Source organism: Mirounga angustirostris, unplaced genomic scaffold, assembly GCF_029215605.1.
Source record: "Mirounga angustirostris isolate CCGP_5_RB_7025 unplaced genomic scaffold, mMirAng1.0.hap1 SCAF_1, whole genome shotgun sequence".
NCBI lineage: Eukaryota > Metazoa > Chordata > Mammalia > Carnivora > Phocidae > Mirounga > Mirounga angustirostris.
The window spans coordinates 169772531-169793326 of record NW_026991709.1 but is presented as its reverse complement, the minus strand read 5'-3'; the positions used below and the strand labels follow the sequence as shown (position 1 = coordinate 169793326).

The window sequence follows — 20796 nt, the reverse complement described above, 5'->3', positions numbered from 1 at the left end:
GCGTGCACCTCCTGCAGCCCTAGACATACACATGAGATTGTCCTGCATCTTCTTCCTTAGTTGAGAAGATGTCCATGGACCAAGATTCTCAAACCTCCCTGAGTGCTTCAACAAAAGTCCTTCCTGAGGTCCAGTCCAAGTCTCCTTTGCTGTCTACCACCTTTCCTTTTTCTAAGCCTCATGCTGACATGACGAGCAACCACAGTGCTGCCTTGCACTTGAAGATCCCCAAGGAGGTCCCTCCCATAATCCCCTGCAACACCAGGCAATGTTGGGGGCTGGAACTAATTCACATTCCACTGGTCATCTTTTCTTTTCTCTGGAGGCTTTCTGTTTTTCTCTTCCATCTTTGGCTGGAAGAGACAGCTGCCAGTACACACAACAAAAGATGCTGGCTTTTGGCATCCATAAAGAGGTTTGAGAATTGAACCCAGAGAAAGTTGGGAGTCTCCTTAATGTCTTGTCCCTGGGTCCAGGGTCCTCCAGAAGGATGCCTGACCTGCCTTTCTGAAATCTGATTTTGCTGTTAAATATGGCTAGAGATGTTTGCTTATAGTTTACCTATATATACGGGGACTTTGTAAGATAACAACTTGAAAAAAATTTTTTTTAGGAAGTACAGTTTGTTGTTGTTGTTGATGAATATGTGGAAAAACTGTTAGTGTTTTGATCCACATTGAGGTGGAACCAGCCTATTACCAAATAGGGCAGACTTTCTCCACAGCTGCTGATTCCTATGGGCACTGGGAGGTGAAAAAGGAGAGGTAATACGTTTTCCATCCTAGGAGAAAAGTGGTTCTTATAGAACAGGTTGGAATTTACTGATTGCTAATACTCAAATTAATTCACCCTGCAAAGAGTCATGAAGAGCCACTGCTTTGGCCTTGACCTTGGAGCTCAGTGACCAGACTAATCTGAGTAAGGATCTCCGTGTCCTCCACCTCTTCTCTCAGGCTGCAGTGACCCAGAAGGTGGCCTCCATCAGCCCTGGCACGGCAGAGTCATTGAAATAGGGCGTTTGTGTCTAAGTCCTCCAGAGACAGCTGTACAATGTAGACCAGGGAGAATTTTCTCACTGAGAAAAATGAACTTGAAATATGGATATCTTTCTAACCTAGACTTGGTTTGCTTCGTCCCTTCTTTCTTTTCTGCTTTGAAGTTTATTTTACCTCTCTCTGAAGCTAGAGACATCCTCACAGAGCTTGGTGAGTGGAAAATTCCAGATGTTTACTGGTTAAAACCCATCAAACCTTGCAAAAAAATTTCCTTCTTGGAGTGATAATTGATACCAGGGGAGTGTTTGATTCTTAATGCCCAATTTATTAATTATTAGACTCTTTTATTACATCATACTTTCCTTGAAGAATGGTAAAAAATGATAATGGAAAAATAGTTCATGTTGAATGTTTAGGGACTATCTGTGAGGAGGGTCTGACACCAAGCTTATATTCTGCCTTACATTAAACTTTGAGAAACGGGGGCACCTGGGTGGCTCAGATGGTTAAGCGTCTGCCTTCGGCTCAGGTCATGATCCCAGGGTCCTGGGATTGAGCCCCGCGTATGAGTTCCCTGCTCAGCAGGAAGCATGCCTCTCCCTCTGCCTGCCGCTCCCCCTGCTTGTGCTCTCTCTCTCTCTCTCTCTGGCAAATAAAGAAATAAATAAAATCTTAAAAAAAAACCAAAAACTTTGAGAAACGGAAGCAAAATTGTTTATTTTTATGTCTAAGGGAATCTGAATAGCTTCTATAGTGAAATTCCAGCTGGATTTTTTTTTTTTTTTAGCTTCCTTTACTGTGACAGTTACTGAGAACTGCTATTGTTTGCTGTCCGTTTAGAGACCATCTTGACCTATCAGTATCAGCTAGAATTGTTTATCGGTGGATGGTTTGTGGACACTAGACTTTGGTCATCGTGGAACACCCAGCACACAGGTTGAGCCACGTATCCTACGTCCTAGTACCTTTCCTTTGAAAGGGGAATTGATAGATCACAGCAGCACCTTACATTTGAATAGTTTCCCATAGTAATCAAAGTGTTTCTCACACATAATGTTTCATAACTGCAACCTTGATGGGCCCCTAGCTTCCACATGATGCAGACAAGGCAGGTGGTAAGAATCTCGTTTTTCAGATAAGGAACCCAGGGCATAAATGCTGTTAAGTAAATTGCCCAAGATGACGTGGCTGCTTAGTGAGGAGCGAAGGCTGAAATTGTGGCTTCCAGACGTCCAGTTCTCCAGGCGGCTGTCCTAAGCACGTGTGCTTTATCACCTAGTTCATGGTCCATGATCCTGGGTTTTGATTGTTGTCCTTGGTCTCTAAGACAAGGACTCAAGACCTATAGCCATCACTATGTGACCGTGGTTTTGTTAACGTGTAAGCCCCAGCCCTGGTCAATCTTCAACCGGTAGAAGGGTCTTGCGTGGGAGCCCATCTGAACAAGTACATCGGGCCTCACAGGAAACTGGGGTGTTCACATGTGTACCTACTACAGCTATTCTTTACTGTGAGAATAGTCCGTGTTTGTGCAGCTGAGAGACTTGGCATGGTGGTGGGGGGTGGATTATAAAAAGCGAGGAGGTGTTCAGAGGTTGACAGACTCTTGCTCAGGTGAGAGGTGTTTAACAAAGCAGAGAGGTCACGAGCATGGGTTGACACGGCAGACAAGTGGGGCCTGAGTCCTGGGGCACCGCCACCGTTTCCTAGCTGTGTGACTTGGCAAGTTATTTCACCTCTTTGAGCCTCGGTTTCCTTATCTGTAAAGCGGGGTTAATAATCGTACATACCTCATGGGGTAGTTATAAGGATTACGTGATGTAATAGCTTTAAGGCATTTAGGCGGCACCTGGAAAATAGGAAGTGTTCAGTGACCATTCACTGTAACATGATTTATAGAAAGGAGGGCCGCAGGGAACGGTGACTGCTCAGTTAACCCCAGGTACAGTAAGAAACCCCACAGGTAGCCATTGCCATCCCTCTGACACCTGCAGAGCATCTGTTCAAGCTCGGAAGGTCTGGTTGGAGATGTCCCCTCAGGTCCCCAAGACTCCCAAGGCCAAGTCTGAGGTCCTTGTGTTTCAGATGCAGGGTGAAAAGAGAAAAATCAGACTCCAGGGAAGAATTTCCATCAGCCCCTGGAAGTTCAAGCTTTGAGCACTGTTCAGTCACATTTTTCAAATTCTTGGACTCAGTCTGAGAACTTAATTCATTTTGCAGCAGATAAATCTCCAGAGTGAATGTCATGGGCCGTGGTGGTCGGGTCATGTCGTACTAGGCAGTGAAATGGAAAAGCTCGTTCTCTGGATTCCCTCCAGGCCCAGCACAAGGGCTTCTAGAGGGTGGGCCAGTCTCAGTGTGGAAATGCTTTCCTTTGGGGCAGGATCAAAGCCTCGAAGCTGTCCCAGTGGCACTGTGGACTAGTGCCCCCAGGCCATCCCTGCTCCTGTCATGCTCCATCCTGGATCATGTCTACCCCTGCTGCCTGCCACTCCCCATTCTTTTAGTTAAGATGCCCATAAAGGGCTTCTCCCTTCAGAAAGGCCTTGTGTGCCTGTAGGTGCTGGCTGGCTGGCTCTGTGTTCTGGGGTACAAAGTCTGTGTTTGCCCCCCAAGTCTCTGAACTCTGAGGTAGATGGTTTTTCAAGAAGGTGCTCATGTGCTCACCTTCCCTGATGTGTGTCCAGTGCATGGAGCAGGCTTCTGTCTCCTGTTCTTCTCCCGGGACCCCTTGCCTGCAGGGTAATTGAGACTGTGACCTCTTGCCCCTAAAGAAAGTGTCTGCCCACTGCCTGCCTGTCACTAGGATAGCTGCAACTGTCTGTTAGTCTCTAACTTCAGGCTGCCTCTTATTTCAGAAGCCAGGTGGGCTTGTCATCAACCATGCTCCACGTCTTTGCAAGGACTTGAGTGGCCATAGTGGGTGGCTGCCAGGCTAATTAAGCAATACCTTAGTATTTTTGAGTGATCTGAAAGGATATTTTCATTATTATTTTAAACTAAGACCTCAGTTCTTGAGTCTCTCTACAGCTTAAGCAGCCCAAGGAGGGCGAATTGTGTCCACTTGATAGTTACCAAGGGTGAGAACATGCCCTCAGGCCGTTGTGTCATCCAGCCACAGCCCAGCATGGTCAGAAATGAGTGGCTTGCACAGTCGGAGACAAAGACTCTGTGTGGCCTTGGCAAGTCTCTTCCCCCACCTTAGGCCTCCCGTTTCCTCCTCTGTAAAATGTGGAGGGCCGGACTAAAGTGGTAGGTTTCCAAACTATGTTCTTTGTAGCTCTGCAGCTCCAAGGAGGAGTTCCGGTGACAAGAGGGTCCTTCCCACTCTGTTTCCACCCGAACAGTTCTGCCCGTATCTCTCTCAAACGTGGGGTCTCTCCCTAAGGTGGTGTTTGGGGAGAGGAGAAGAATGGGTTTCTCTGCTGGGAACAGCATTGGAAACTGCTGGAATAGAGTGCTTCCCGCTTTCACATTTTGTGGTCTGTATTTTATTTTTTGCGGTTCTGGTTTTTTCAGCTTGGCTTACAACAGCCATGCCTAGGTCCCCTCCCACCACGGCCCTCCAGAGCTGCCACAGAGGTGGCCGCTGCCCATGCTCACTTGCTCACCTGCTCCCACCCCTGACTTCCTTAAAGCCACGCCAAGCACACCTGTTGTCTGTGATGTTGGGGTTGATGCTGTGTGTCTGCCCCCAGACCAGCCTTCATTTCCTTTGAGTTCCCTGTCCGACCACTGGGGCTGGTCTTCTGTGTGTTCTCAAAAAGGCAGGATGGTAGCAAGGGCCCGGGGTGGGGGGAGCAAGAAGCAGTGGACCTCCCTCAGCCCAGTTATCTCATCTATAATGGGACAGATTGATGAATGACGGTATCTATCTTGGCAGTCTCCTAAGATGCTGACAAGACAGCTCATGTGGAAGGGGCTTTGAAACCACATGTGTTTTGGAGATGCATGGAGGGTGAGGAAAAGTCAGCTGTGAGGGTAGCAACACAGGGCCTTCTGCTGGCAGAGATGGCCTCGGAGGGTAGCCCCTTCTCTGGACAACCTTACGTAGTTCTCTAGCTTTCTGGGAACAAAACCAATCTTCTTTTCCTCTCTCCCTTTTCATCGTGACATAATTCTTATACTATAATATGCATAGATTTTAAGTGTACAGTTTGATCAGATTTGACAAATGTGCATACCTGTATTTGGCTGCTGTAACAAATTACTACAACCCCAGTGACTTAAAACAACCAGACTTTCTCTCTCACAAGTTTGACATGAGTTTTAACTAGGCTGACCTCCAGGTGTTGGCAAGGCTGTGTTCCTTTCTGGAGTCTCCAGGGGAGAATCCGTTTCCTTTTCTTTTCCAGTAGAGGCTGCCTGTGTTCCTTGGGTCACAGCCCCTTCCTCCATCTTCCCAGCTTCTTCCCATCTTCCTCACTGTGAGCTCTTCTTCCGTCTCCCTCTTCCACTTCCACTCATAGGACCTTTGTGATCATTGTCCCTCCCCTGAATAATCTAGGATAATCTCCCTCTTTTAAGGTCAGCAGCTTTGTTTCCCTTCCAGGTTCCGGGTTTTATTATTATTGTTGTAGTTATTTCTACTACACCTTTCTGTTTACCACCAGCCTAATCAGGGTATTTCCTTCAGTCCAGAAGGTTCTCTTGTTTCCCTTCAGGCTCCCCACTCACACTGCCCAGGGGCATCCACTGTTCTGAGTTCTCTAACCACCATGTAACGTTGCCTGCTCTAGGCCAGGTGAATTTTGAATGGTTACTCAAACTTGCTAGGTGGGGTGCAGTGAAACCTTTGGTAAAGCAAAACAATCTCTACCTGGCACTACTGGCTCTTAGTTGGAGAAAGGGGCGATTCATAGATTCAGGGAGGAAAGTAGACAAGTAGCTGTGGAAAAGGCCCTGCTTCAGAAATGACAGATGTTGACAAGGAAGCCAAGAAAGAGAAACCCTCTAACACTGTTGGTGGGAATGCAAGCTGGTGCAGCCACTCTGGAAAACAGTATGGAGGCTCCTCAAAGAATTGAATATAGAGCTACCCTGCGACCCAGCGACTGGGTGTTTAGCCCAAAGATACAAATGCAGTGATCTGAAGGGGCACCTGCACCCCAGTGTTTATAGCACCAATGTCCACAATAGCCAAACTATAGAAAGAGCCCAGATGTCCATCAATAGATAAATGGATAAAGAAGATGTGGTGTATATATATACAGTGGAATACTACTCAGCCATCAAAAAAAAAAATGAAATTTTGCCATTTGCAATGACATGGTTGGAACTAGAGGGTATAATACTAAGTGAAATAAGGCAATCAGAGAAAGACAATTATCATATGATCTCACTCATGTGTGGGATTTAAGAAACAAAACAGAGGATCATAGAGGAAGAGAGGAAAAAATAAAACAAGATGAAATCAGAGAGGGAGACAAACCATAAGAGACTCTTAATCATAGGAAACAAACTGAGGGTTGCTGGAGGGGGTAACGGGGTGATGGGCACTAAGGAGGGCACCTGATGTAATGAACACTGTTATGTAAGACTGATGAATCACTGCTACCTCTGAAACCAATAATGTATGTTAATTGAATTTAAATTTAAAAACGTAAGTAAATAAAACAAAAACAAAAAAAGAAAAGGCCCTGCTTCAAGAGCCTGAGGTCTGGGAGGCCAAGTACCCCTCTGCTCTGGTCTGAGGTCCCACCTGCATCTGGGGAAGCAGTCCTGGGGAGGGTGTCCCCTTTCCCCTCCCAAGTCCTCCAAATACAGTATCACAGAAAGAGGTTTAACAAACAGGCTTTTGAACTGTGTGCAGGGCCCTGGTCTGGCTGAGTGCAGACCACACTGGGCACCAGAGAGAGGCAGTAAACTGCCTCCAGGAGCCTCTAACTGAGGGCTCCCGTTCCTCAGCACCCCGTTTCTCCCCGTTTCTGGCACATCTGGGGCAGGTATCTTAGTTCTTCTGCACTGCTGTCGCTTTTTACTTCTCCTCTTACACAAGCTAGCACTGCTTCCCTTCTGGAGACCAGGCTTCTTCCTTCCAGAATACCTTTAATTAGATTCTCAGGCGGGAGACTTGAGGCAACAGCTCTTGACTCTCACAGCATCTTGGTGAGGTTACATTTGTCACAGTGTGGGCATCTCGGGGGTGTGCTAACTACTTGATGTCCATTATCTTTTAAGGTCCCCTGATCTCTCAGACACGAGTAATAACTTCCCCTATAGAATAATTTTTGTGTGAGAAAACACACATGAAGGTTTACTCTGGGTTCCTGGCACCTTATAAGCAGTCAGGAAATGTCAGTCATTGTGCATATTCCTGTGATTTTTCTCATTAGATCTTCATAACCACTGTGCAGTACTGTTACCATGCCCATTTTACAGATGAGAAAATTTAGGTTTCGGAGATATCGTCACTTTCTAAGGTGATATCAGCTCATGAGTGGCAGAGCTGAAACCCTGGGGTCTCTGACTCTAGAGACAGAATTCTCACACTTCACTACCCTGCCCTACCCACTTAGGGGGACACCTTCGCTGTGGGGTTTTCATATTATACTAATGTGATGGTGGTACCAAAAAAAAATTTAAAAACTAAAAACGATGCTCAGTGGGCCCTGTGCTAAGTGCTTTGTGGGCACCGCGGCAGCCCTTCATGTGGGCTCAGAGAGGCTGAGTAACTTGCTTTGGGTGACAGAGCTAGTGAGGGAGGGACCCAGGGGGTTCTGACTGGAAACCCTGCCCTCTAACCCCTTCATTCAGGACTGTTTTCCTTCCTTCGAGGCACTGGCAATATTTCTCCTTTTGATACTTACTAATAACCATGATGGAGCATGCCTCCCATTTCAGCTTGATGGCTGGGTACCCCAGGGACTTGGGACTGCCCTGAATCATCTCTTCCACCTTCCAGCCTCCGGTCTTGTTTAGTCCTGGTCCTCTGTGCTTATTCATGTCTCTGTACCCTAGAGTGTACTTTCTTATTTTGTTAACCACATTCTGTTTAGAGCGGCTTCAGATCCTTGAGGGACTAAGGACTGATATAAATAATGCAAAATAAATATACTGGCTGTTGCAAAACATATATAGAAGTGCATAATCCTCAGTCATTTGCCCTTCTCCCATTTCATAAGAGGTTCCCTTCCCCTGACTCCTATCAGTTGACATCTGTTGGGTTAACCAGCTAGACGTTAGGCAGTGCGGTTTGTAGCTGGCGATTGCTCTGCACCGTATTGCGCTGTTACCAATGACAAATGGCGGGCTTTAGTCATTTATTTATTTGCTTACCTACTTAAAGTGCATTTTTGTTGTTGTTGTTGTTGTTGTTTTGAGTGACCAGATTGTCCAAAGGATGCTTTTTAAGTTGCCTCCATGCAACGAGAAGACTAATGGGGTAGCAACTAAAGTTAATTTCCCCAAGTGGCCCCCTTCTGGTGCAGTCTCCCCGTGACCCCCTGTGGGTGAAATATTGTCTGGCTCATCTTGGTAAAAAATGTAGTCACCATAATCAGTTGGGTGTAGGTTGAGTTCTTAGTCCCCACATCTCTCCTTTTGTTTGTAGATGCTTCAGCTCTCAAAGAAGTGAACAGTTAGAACTTGCTTTTTCATATTTGAGCAGTTTTCCAGAATTAATCTATGTTGGGGGTTTACTTCTGGCACAACCACTGAATATAAGCAGGATCTGATTGAGAGGCTGTAGTTAAAAGGAGCCATGAAGTATTGGGTTGTATTCATTCTTTCATCAAATGATTAGGAAACTCCTCTATGTGTTGGGGCTCCTCTGGGTGCTGTGGAGACAGCTGTAAAGCATGCAGGTGAGGCACCTGCCCCCTTGGAACTTAACACTCTGCATAAGACATACAGTAAGCAGGTGAACGACAAATACAACAGAGACCAGTTGCTATGAAGAGAATAAAATAGGGCAGAGGAGAATAAGCAGTTGGCCAGATTGCTGCTTCAGGTAGGATGATCAGGGATGGCCTCCCTGAGGAGGTGATGTTAGTGCGGATGAGGGGACCCTAGCCATGGGGAAGAGCCAGGAAAAGCGAGGAAGAGCAAGGCAGTGGCCCTGAGTGTCTGATACAGTATTCTTTTGCCAGCATTCTCTTGGGTCCGTTTCATAAGGATATAAATGACTATTTTAGTAAAACATCCTTGGGGAGATTATTGAATTACTGTGTCTTTTCCTTACCAGGCTACCAGTTTCGTGGGGGGCAGGGTCCAGGCCTCTTTTTGCTCACTGTTGTATCTCCTACGATGGGCGTAGTGCCCAACAAATGACAGGCGCACAGTAAATACTGGATGGATGGATAAACAGATAGATGCATAGGCGCATGAATGAATAAGAAAATGGATGGAATGATGGGTGGATAGATGCAATGGTAAGGAACCTAAAAGAAGATACAAGGTGGTAAAGGGCAATGGAGGACACGGAAGACTTGAGCTTGGTTCAAAGAGTGTGGGAGTCTGGGAGGACTCAGTGACACACAGAATAAGGCCAAGCAGTAGGTAGGCGATGACTTGTACTGCCACTGGGAGCTGGTGGAGGGGAAAAGATAGAACCAGGGAGCACAAATAGGAAGGATGGCTCTTGTGCTCTATGTTGAAAACAACCAGAAGTAAGGAGGAACAGTGAGAAGGAGAGGAAAGAGCACAATCAAGAAGCGCTTTGTCGGCCAGTGAGACTGACATTTGTCAACGCGGCATAGGGGCTAGTGTAGCTAGAAGAAGGGTCACAGCGATTGCAGTTGCCTTTTGGCAGATGGATACATGGTGGCTTTCCCGGGGCTTGCTGAACCTGGCAGCAGGTGTTGGGGGTGGGGGAGGTGCGGCAGGGTGAGGGATTGAGGAGTTAAGGGGCCACAGTGGCTGGTAAGGTTTTACTTCCTTCTAGGATTGCAGGCCTAAGGCTACCTTTGGTAGGGAAATGCCATCTTTCCAAATGGGGGAGGATGTGAAATTGGCAGAAAGATCCAACTGGGAGAAGCAAATATATTGTTTGGAGCTTTGTTTTATTCCTCTGGAAATGACCGTATTGTATTTTTATGTAAATAATTCGCAACAGCGTGGTGTTTGCAAAAGGGGTGAAAAGAGAATACTCATAAATGAAGTTGAGACACCATATTGTGTTTTCACATCAACATTGTATACTGTTGCTTGCAGTGGGCCCAAAAACAAATGTGCATCCAAGAGGCAAACTACCTGTTAACTTTGAGCTTCTTCATTTAACCACTCTTTACCTGTCCTTCAAGACCTGATTTGAAAATCACCTTTTCCACAAAGATTTTGGGATCACTCCGGCCCACTGTCATCCTTGCCAAGCTCTGAGCTTCTAGTATGTAACTGTCTGTGTAGCTTCTGGAGCACTTTTTACTGACACATTTTTGTTTTACTTACGGACTTGTCACCCTAACTTGGTATGGAGCCCTATAGGGGCAGGTAGCACATCTTACTGATCTGTATATATTCACAGGGCTGTGCAAAGTGGAGAGGCTCACAAAAGTCCTTAAACACATGACAGGACCTGCAATAATCACCAAAAATACGTCATCTCCACTGTTGATGGAGTTGTTTTGGGGTATAGGCCCTTGTTCTTAGTAGCCTGGAATCTACCCACCACCCCTTAGCATGTGTCTCAAGCCTGTGTGTCTGCTCCATCAAAGACATCCCCTGGTGGGCTGCTTTAAAGTCTCTGTATAGAAAACCTCAGGCCGTACAATCCAGAGAACGATAGTGCGTGGAACCCACTTTGGTCCAAACCTAGACTGTTCGTGAGGTTTTGCAGCTGGCTCTGATGTCCATGAGGTTTTGGTGTCTTGAGTGGGATTAGATCCCTAGTCTGTCTCAGTGTTGAAAATCTGTGGCTTTTCCTTGGCAGCACTCCTTTTTCTGCCGGTTAACAGAAGATAAGAAGTCAGAAAAATTCTTCAAAGTCTTCTATGACCGAATGAAGGTGGCCCAGCAGGAAATCAAAGCAACAGTGACTGTGAACACCAGTGACTTGGGGAATAAAAAGAAAGATGATGAGATAGACAGGGATGCCCCATCCCGGAAAAAAGGTGAGTGTTCCCCTGTGTGCAGCCCTCCCACCAGCTGGACCTCCAGACTCCAAACTGTATTCCGACTGAGGCTTTCAGGAGAAGCAAACCAGTCTGGTTATAATGTAATTCTTCCCAAGTAACCAGAGCTGAACTGCCGTGCTTTGGCAGTTCTTCTCCTGTAAAAAATTTACATACCTTCTTCTTGGTCAAGCTCAAGCTTTTATTGTCAGGAAATCCATTTGTAACATTTTCCTGTAATTTTCTGTTCAGTGGTAAGGAAAGTTAAGGAAGACACACACTTTAGGGGCACCTGAGTGTCTCAGTTGGTTAAGTGTCTGACTCTTAATTTCAGCTCAGGTCATGATGTCAGGGTTGTCGGATTGAGCCCCGCATCAGGCTCCATGCTCAGTGGGGAGTCTACTTAAGATTCTCTCTCTCCTCTCACTCTCCCTAATGCTCTTGCATGCACTCTCTTTCTTTCTCCCTCTTTAAAATAAGTAAGTAAATCTCTTAAAAAAAAAAAAAAAAAAAAAGATAAGCACTTTAAAACTGGGTGTCCATCCCTTGTTACCTAATTCCCCCTCATTTATCTAAATTATTTGGAAGTGTCTAAAGTTGTTCATTTATGCTCTCACTTGAAGAGAGGTCATACTTGGAATTATGTAGATGCACCCGTGTTCGAGTCAAATGGCTGTGAACAGGTTAATGAGACACTCCGGGCCTCTTATTTTAAGTTTAGAACAGGGTTTCTCAGCCACAGTACATTTGGCATCTGGAGGATGAGTTGCTGGAGGGGCTGTCCTGTGCGCGGTGGGAGGTTTAACAGCATATGTGGCCTCTACCCAGTAGATGCCATCAGCCTATCCCGGCAGCCGACTAGAAGTGTCCTCAGATTTTGCTAATTGTCCCCTGGGCAGGGGTGGGTGCAAAATCAGCTCTAGTTTATAACCACTGATCTAGAATGGGAGTAAAGAGAAGAAGAAGAAAGGCTAACATTTACTAAGTACTTTCTATAAACCAGGCAACTGTTGGAAGTCCTTTACATCCTTTACTTCATTTGGAACTGAAATTAACCCTGTAAAATAGAATTGTTATCCCCATTTTACAGATGAGGAAATTGAGGAGTGGAGATTAACTTGTCCTTGTTAAGGCTATGCAGCGAGTGGGCAGTAGAGCCAGGATTTGAACCCAGGTGGTCTGGCTCCAGAGCTCCACACTCCTCACTCTGATGCCTAATTACCTCCCAGAGTTACTCAGAGGATTCGATGAGGTAATACACAGTGCCTGGGTACTTAGTGGAAAGCACTCAACCTGTTGTCACTTCAGTAACAGTAATTACGGTTGTGGTCGTCGTTATGTTGACCCTCTCAGAAGCTTCTCTAGGTAGAATTCACTGATGCTCTCCTCACTTTGCAGATGAGGGCACTGAGGCCCAGAGCCATATAGGTTTGTGAGGTTGACAGCCGATACTAAGGCTTTTCCTCTAAAACAGTGCAAGCTTAGATGAAATGTCAGAACCATGAGCCAGTTGGCAGGGCGTGACTCAGTTTTAATCCTAAGGACTAAGAGAAGTGACTTCTTGGAGTGTTTGGCCAACCTTGAAGATTTCTAGTGAATACCAGGACCTACACTTTTGAACATTATGTTTCCTGCAGTGAATCGTACTCCTGAGGACTCAGCAGCATTGAGTGTCTTCTGTTTGCATTCTAGCCAAAGAGCCCTCGACACAAATAACCGAAGAGGTCCGAGACCAGCTCCTCGAGGCCTCTGCTGCCACCAGGAAAGCCTTCAGCACCTTCCGGAGGGAGGCTGACCCCGACGACCACTACCAGTCCGGGGAAGGTGCCCAGGCCACGGCAGACAAGACCAAGGACGAGCTGGAGATGAGCGCGGTCATCACCATCATGCAGCCCATTCTCCGGTTCCTGCAGCTCCTGTGCGAAAACCACAACCGGGACCTGCAGGTGAGGGCTGGCCCCTGGGACTTGCAGCTCCTCAGACATCTCTGCTCCCCTCGCTGCCACCAGCTTCCTTGAGTCGAGGACCCAGGATGGTTCTGACATCTGGGCAACTGACATGTTTGTCTTCCCCGCCCCCATCTCCACACGGACAGGAACCAAGTCTTTTGCTCACCAATGTAGGTGCCTGCTGCATACATAGTGAAACGTGGGTTGTGCCTGTGTGTGCATGTGGTAGGCTGCCGTAGATGCACAGGTAAAACTTGGATGGACAGATGAATGATTAAATATACTAGACTTACAAAATCTGATACATAGAAAGTTCCAATTAAATATTTGTTGGTTGAATGAATGAAAAGTGGCTTTCCAGGGTTTTACACAAATAGGTGCTCAAATATATGTGCTGAACTGATTATTTCAGAAGTCTTTTGTTTACTTTTTTATTGATGTCGGGATGATAACAATGGCCAAGGTTTGGCACTTAGAATATCATGGATGCTAAGTGTTGCTGATATTATATTCATTTTATAGATGAGGGAACTGAGGCTCAGGGGACATAGTTAGGGAGTGGAGAACCAGGACTTGAACCCAGGCCGTCTGATGGTAGAGCACCATGTTAAGACAGAGCTTATTTTCTCCCTTGCAAAATTTCCCCACCAGCAAAGCCTATATGGAAGGACTAGGATGGATTCCAGAGATGTCTCTTTCTTTCTTTTTTTTTTTTTTTAAGATTTTATTTATTTATTTGACAGAGAGAGAGAGAGAGTGTGTGTATGTGTGTGTGTGTGTGTGTACAAGTAGGGGAAGTAGGAGAAGCAGGCTCCCTGCTGAGCAGTGAGCCTGATGTGGGGCTCGATCCCAGGACCCTGAGATCATGACCTGACTGAAGGCAGCCGCTTAACCGACTGAGTCACCCAGGGACCCCCAGAGATGTTTCTTCCTACTGAATGGGCATAGCTCTGTGGAGCCAATCACTGCCCAGGAGCAGCATGCTAGAATACCAGGTGCTTGGCCATTGCCTGGTTTTGCTGCTGGCTTTTGGGAAAAACACCCCTCTCTGCCTAAAAGGGATTGAGGATTAACAAGAAAATTGTGTCTGAACAACTCCACTAAGATAGAATCTTGCCTCCTAAAATAAACAAGTTGGCAGTGGTAGTTCAGTTATTTGAATAATGATGGTATGAAAAGGAAACAGTGGTAAGGAAAAGGTACACTCTTAAAATATTTGCCTTGCTGACTTTATCCATCAAGTGACTTGATGGCCTTTCACACGTCACCTGTGGCCAGAACCTTTGGGGCTGCTACCGTGAATCACTCCCACTTCGACCCAGCCACACAGTCTATGCCTGGAAAAGTTGAGTAAGAAATTACATTGTTAAACAGTAAGACAAAACAATGAAATGGAACTGGGTGAAGTCTGCAGTATTAACAACTTCCACACTGGTATTTATTTTTAATCAAATTGGTCTGAAGAGCCTGAGCTTTGAAAAGACAGGTATATCCAAGGTCATCCATCAGCCAAATCTGGCCCATATTTAAAAATGAAAGCATTTCCCATAAGCCCCATTGGGCTCTTTTTCCACATTGCTGTTCATTCATTTCTTCCATTGACCTTCCCTGCTTGATCCCTCTCAACGTCTGCGTGTGGGATTCCGGCTGTTAGTTTTTCTTTTCTTGCCTGTTGCTCAAATATTCCTACTTTGGACTTAGACCATGTCGGCCCCAGATCCACTGGCCTGGGACTGCCTAGCTTAGCCGGGTAGAACAAAGTATTCATGACTCAAAGATCCAGGGATGGGTTGTGGTCTCATTGGCTGGTGTTCTGTCTCCAGGCCAACTGTGCCCTCTCCGCCTTCCATATGTACACCATTAGTCATGAGGGAGACTGGCCAAGGGAGTGTGAAGGACACCATGGAAAGCCAGGCTGTCCCACCAGCAGGAAGGCAAAGCCAATTGTGGCATCTTTGTGGATGGGGAGACCTCCCTGCTGCTGGGGCTATTTCAAGGCTTGAGCTCAGTGGTCAGGGCCCTGTACTGTCCCCCCAGACTGCTGTCACTGATCTCCACTGACCTTGGGCTCCAAAGGGAAGTGGGTTGAGACCATGCCTGTACGTCATCTGGGTGAATACCTGCTGTGTGCCCGGCATTGGTGGTGACAGAGACCTCACCCCTTCCCTTACAGAGCTGAGAGTCTTGGGCAGGAGCCACTCGGGGAAACCCAAGATTGCTGTGCAGCATGATAAGTGCTATAGTGGTGTCATGTTAGGGGTTTTGTGGGTTCACAGCAGGCAAACCAACCCACTGTGCTGGGTCCAGGAAGACTTCTCAGAGGACCTGATAACTGCCGAGTTCTGAACTAACACAAGACTGCCTCAAATAGAATTCCTCCACGAATGTCAGAGGGGCAGTGCTGACGTGCTTGCTCTCAAGCCTGGTCAGCTTTCGTGGACCTGTTCTGACTCCTCCACGGTACCCCTTGATTTCTCTTCTTTAGCACCATACCCAGAGTCCACTGTGGAAGGAGAGTAAGGCTTTCATTGCATGAATTTGCCAGTTCTTGTGTGGAAGTCTTCACAGTGTTAGTTTTGTACCTTAGCTCTTCACGTAACTCTCCTTTGAACTAAGGCCCTAAGAACCCCATGGGCAGAATCACCTTTTAATGAGTCCTTCCAAAATTTGATTCTCCAACACATTGCTCTGTGGAAAACAGTACTGGGGGAAAGGGGAGTGTATATTTTAATATATTTTTTAAAGTCTTACAACTCAAAAAAAAAGTCTTAGCAGCTTAATCTTTGAAAGTACCATAAACATTATCCAAGTCAGTGGCTTTACACTTTTTTGGTTTTGGCCACAGAATCCTTTGTTTAAGATCTTATGCAGAAATGTACTAAGTAAAGCAGATGAGAGCAAAGCTGTTCTATTCAGAGTAGAAACTACAGAGCACAAGAACTTTCCTTTCCTCCCTTACCTACCAGAGCCCTGAGAGGTGGTGCATTCCAGGGATCCCTCTGGGTCCTACAGGGCCCAGGTGGAAAACCAATGATCTGAACCAGTGGTTCACAAGGATGAAGGTTAGAATCATGTTTAAAGACTCCCACTATGTCGTACACACTGGGGTATTGATAAAATTGCTCTGATAAAATTACGTTTGTAGAAATCTGGTTCTCCAGGGCGCCTGGGTGGCTCAGTTGGTTAAGCAACTGCTTTCGGCTCAGGTCATGATCCTGCAGTCCCGGGATCGAGTCCCGCATCAGGCTCCCTGCCGAGCTTCTCCCTCTGACCCTCCCCCCTCTCATGTACTCTCTCTCTCTCATTCTCTCTGTCTCAAATAAATAAATAAAATCTTTAAAAAAGAAATCTGGTTCTCCAAATGATGGCTTTGAGTGGGATTCACCTACTCTGAGTGCCACCCTGTTGGCATTGTTCCAGAGCAGACGGTGGATCTCTGGGTCAGGGTTTGCTTGTGTACCAAAGGGAAAAGACTTTCTCAAGAGGACAGAATTATTACCCACCCCCTACCCCCTGGTATAAAGAAGTACTAATAAGCTCCACGAGAGAAGGAATCCAGCCTTTTGAAGTTGGGCCCAGCATCTTAACTTTCCTGTTGGTAAATGTTCAGTAGAGATAAGGCCACTGCTTTTGACTTTGCCAAACAGACAGCTGCTGCCTTAAGCAAGCTTTGTCCACAGTAGTAAGAAGCTTACTGGGAAGGACTATTCTTGAGACGTTTTGCTGGGTTTTCCATCCTTCCCCTGAGGGGCTGGCTTTGCTTTTCAGCTCGGTTAAGGAATGCAGGTCTCTCACCACTGACATCTGTATGAGAACAGACTTGAAGTCTCTTCATTTCTCAATCCACCCATCTTGACTTAGTCCCTGGCCCTCCAAGGAAAACCACGAAAAGAACAGGATTTCTGTAGCCTAAACAAGGCAGGGTAGTGTGTGTGCCAATGGTGAAATCTATTCCCTGAACATAGAAAGAGTCCCTGTGAGCCTCCTAGTGAGTGGCATCCCTCTATTTTTGTAGAGGACAGAGGAAATGGATCTGAGCAGAGAGGGGGAGATTCGGGCTTGACACTCTGCAAAAACCATGAGCTATGGGAGAGGCTTTCCAGAAAGGGCAGCCAATCATCCTTTATGAGGAGTGAAACACAACAGGCTTGAGGACTTCACAAGTCCCCTTTCCTCCACCCATTCAATTTAATTCAGATTATTTTAGCTAGTGTTTATGAAGCACCTGGCGTGTGCCAGTCACTGTGCTCGCTGCCAGGCACCCCGTGCTATCATCATGGTCCTGGACGGAGCTGACAGACATCTCTAAGCAAATCATGAAGTGTAGGGAGGGCTGAGAGAGCTGTGTGCCATTCTCTGATCTCACTGGAGTTAGGAGGGCTTTCTGAGACAAGTGACTTGAGATTCCATTCTGAAGAAAGATGGGTTCATTGGGGTAGAGATGGGGAGAGAATGACAGGCAGAGGGAATAGTGTGCCCGAAGCCCCAGAGGAAGAGAATGAAGAGTGCTTGAAGAGTAGAAAGAAGTTCATTGCTTCCTGGCAGAGAGGGAGCGTGGTGGGAGCAGTGATGTCACTGAATAGGGTGGGACATGGCGGGAGCAGTGATGTCACTGAGTGGGGCTGGGCATGGTGGGAGCAGTGATGTCTCTGAGCAGAGAGGGGGGCATGGTGGGAGCAGTGATGTCACTGAGCAGAGAGGGGGGCATGATGGGAACAGTGATGTCTCTGAGCAGAGAGGGGGGCATGGTGGGAGCAGTGGTGTCACTGAGCAGAGAGGGGGGCATGGTGGGAGCAGTGATGTCTGTGAGCAGAGAGGGGGGCATGGCCGGAGCAGTGATGTCACTGAGTGGGGCTGGGCATGGTGGGAGCAGTGATGTCACTGAGTGGGGGGGGCATGGTGGGAACAGTGATGTCACTGAGTGGAGAGAGGGGCATGGTGGGAGCAGTGATGTCACTGAGTGGGGGGGAGCATGGTGGGAGCAGTAATGTCACTGAGCACAGGGGGCATGGTGGGAGCAGTGATGTCTCTGAGCAGAGAGGGGGCATGGTGGGAACAGTGGTGTCACTGAGCAGAGACGGGGGCATGGTGGGAGCAGTGATGTCACTGAGCAGAGAGGGGGGCATGGTGGGAACAGTGATGTCACTGAGCAGAGAGGAGGGCATGGTGGGAGCAGTGATGTCTGTGAGCAGAGAGGGGGGCATGGTGGGAGCAGTGATGTCACTGAGTGGGTAGGGGCATGGTGGGAGCAGTGATGTCTCTGAGCAGAAAGGGGGCCATGGTGGGAGCAATGATGTCACTGAGCAGGGGGGGACATGGCGGGAGCAGTGATGTCACTGAGCGGGTAAGGGCATGGTGGAAGCACATAAGTTTGAGAGGCAAATGGCCTGGAGAGCCATGCTATGAATTTCAGCCTTGAACAGCCAGGCCGTCTCCTATCCTCTTCCTGAAGACTTCTCCCTCCCTCTCTACATGATGAGGGGCTCAGCTTGGCCCTCAAATAGGTAGCGTCTTCCCTAAGGAACTGAATCAAAGAATGGCTATGAAAGACTACCATGGCTTCCCATGGCCCTTAGGAAAACAATCATCTTATGAAAGCCCACATGGTCCCAAATCATCCATCCTTCCTCCACCCCCCTCCCTGACCCGAGTGATTGTTCAATTTTTAGACTAGTTACAAAGACTTGAGCATAAGGAACTAAAGTTAAGTTAGGAGAGTAGAGAGAGGGAAATGGTTAGTTGATGAGTCCACCATTAAACTTTGTTACCAGTTTTTAATCTGTACATTTATAAATACTTTAATTATACAAGGAATACTTGAATAGATTCTTTCTATAAAAGTCCAAATGAAGATAAGTTAGTTAAAAAGAATTATTCCTCTCCCCATCCCTACCTCTCTACCCAGAGAGGACTATTGTTGGTTTGGACAACTAACTGGTTGGCTGGTAGCTTTCCAGTCATTCTTCTGTGTATTTGGATGAGACTAGTGTATACATACTAATCCGTTATTTGCCTTTTTGTTTTTTTTAACTTTTAACAGTATACCCTAAAGATCTTTCCATTTTGGCACATATGGACCTACCTTAGTGTTTCTAAATTGTAATATTAAATGATGTTGGTATACTATATTTACTCCCCACTTGATGGACATTTAGGTTGTTTCCAGTTCTTCATTGTTACAAACAGTGCTATAATGAACATCCAGTATATACTTTGTGAATAGAAGTCAGTATTGTATAGAAGTGGAACTACCATGTCAAAGGTTACATTTATTTTATATTTTGCTCATGTCTTTTTATAGTACTGTCTTCTGTGATAAATATGTAACTTTTATAACTGCTTCAAAAAATTTTCGCAGTTAATTTTTGTTTCTTTTTAAGAAGAGATTTTAAGAAGAGTCTCTGAAAAAAATCTCCTCTTCATCAAAATGGACTCTGCTTTGTGAGGGGGTTGAACGTGGTTTGCTTGATTTTGTTGAGGAAGTACCTACCCTTCTGTCTCTTGTTAACATTATAGGTTTAGCTGGAGAACATAAATTTAAGCACATGCATACAAGCACACGAACGTTTACTCATTCTTGCCCCTTCCTTTAATAATTAATGGAAATGGCCAGAAAAGAACCCAGGTTTCTGCCATGGCAGTGGGCTTAAGTCAGCCTGTAAATACCTTATTTTGTGATGAGCCATCCCCAGTACTAGGCTCCAGGCATTCAGCATCCAGACCACACCATCATCTTTTATTTTATTTTTTTTAAAGATTTTATTTATTTATTTGAGACAGAGAGAATGAGAGAGAGAGAGCACATGAGAGGGGGGAGGGTCAAAGGGAGAAGCAGGCTCCCCGCCGAGCAGGGAGCCCGATGCGGGACTCGATCCAGGGACTCCAGGATCATGACCTGAGCCGAAGGCAGTCGCTTAACCAACTGAGCCACCCAGGCGCCCCACACCATCATCTTTTAAACATAAACGTTGCCCTTTGAAATGTCAGATGCTTCTGAACCCAATACCTGGTGGGAGGGGCATGGGCTGGAGTGGGAAAAAGAGAGAGGGGAACTCAAAAAGGCTTTAGGCGTCTGTCAAAGAGGAGCCCTCTTCCACAGCCTCACATAGAAAAGCACCTTGGAGAACAGGCTACAGTGTTTGGTGGCCATTGCCATAGACCAAGTCCACAGTTGACCATCATGGGGGCTGACTCTTCTCTCCAGTGCTCCATCTTTCTGCATAATTGCTAATTAATTCAGGGCATCAACCAATTAGACCCCAGCAAAATGGCAGTATGAATGACCTTTTCCCTCTTCTCTCTGACTTTGCTCCCCCATTCTGGGCACTGCCCAATTGTAGAACTTCCTTCGTTGCCAAAATAACAAGACCAACTACAATTTGGTGTGTGAGACGCTGCAGTTCCTGGACTGTATTTGTGGAAGCACTACTGGAGGTCTTGGTCTTCTCGGGCTCTATATAAATGAAAAGAATGTAGCCCTCATCAACCAAACCCTGGAAAGTCTGACTGAATACTGTCAAGGACCATGCCATGAGAACCAGGTACTTCCATTTTTATTTGTGGGTAGGAAGAAAAGGAAGTTCATCATTTGGGAAATGCTGTTAACAGGAACTAGTTCAGAAGTCACAAAACATGTGCCTGTTGGCCTAGGAAGTTACTAGAACTAGAGGTCTTTTTTCCAGCAGTCAAGGAGCTATGGCACTTTATCATGCTTCAGGACTTGACCTAATCATAGGCATAGGCAGGCTTGTCCTTGGTTTCCATGCGTGGCGTGGCATGTCTTGGCTTGATTTGGTTTAAATG

General features: G+C 46.5%; 1 protein-coding gene across 8 annotated transcripts in view; it reads left to right on the top strand.

The window, feature by feature from the left end:
• The window catches only part of ITPR1 (inositol 1,4,5-trisphosphate receptor type 1), a 338656-nt gene that overhangs the window by 243247 nt on the left and 74613 nt on the right, over positions 1-20796 (top strand). For all 8 annotated transcript variants that reach the window (XR_010412086.1, XM_064593522.1, XM_064593523.1 and 5 more), the window contains 3 exons: positions 10864-11044; positions 12737-12990; positions 20334-20534. Coding sequence is in view for 7 of the 8 variants with exons in the window: in XM_064593522.1 (XP_064449592.1) it covers positions 10864-11044; positions 12737-12990; positions 20334-20534 (636 nt within the window). In the remaining variant the exon portion in view is untranslated. The remainder of the gene's footprint in view (positions 1-10863; positions 11045-12736; positions 12991-20333; positions 20535-20796) is intronic.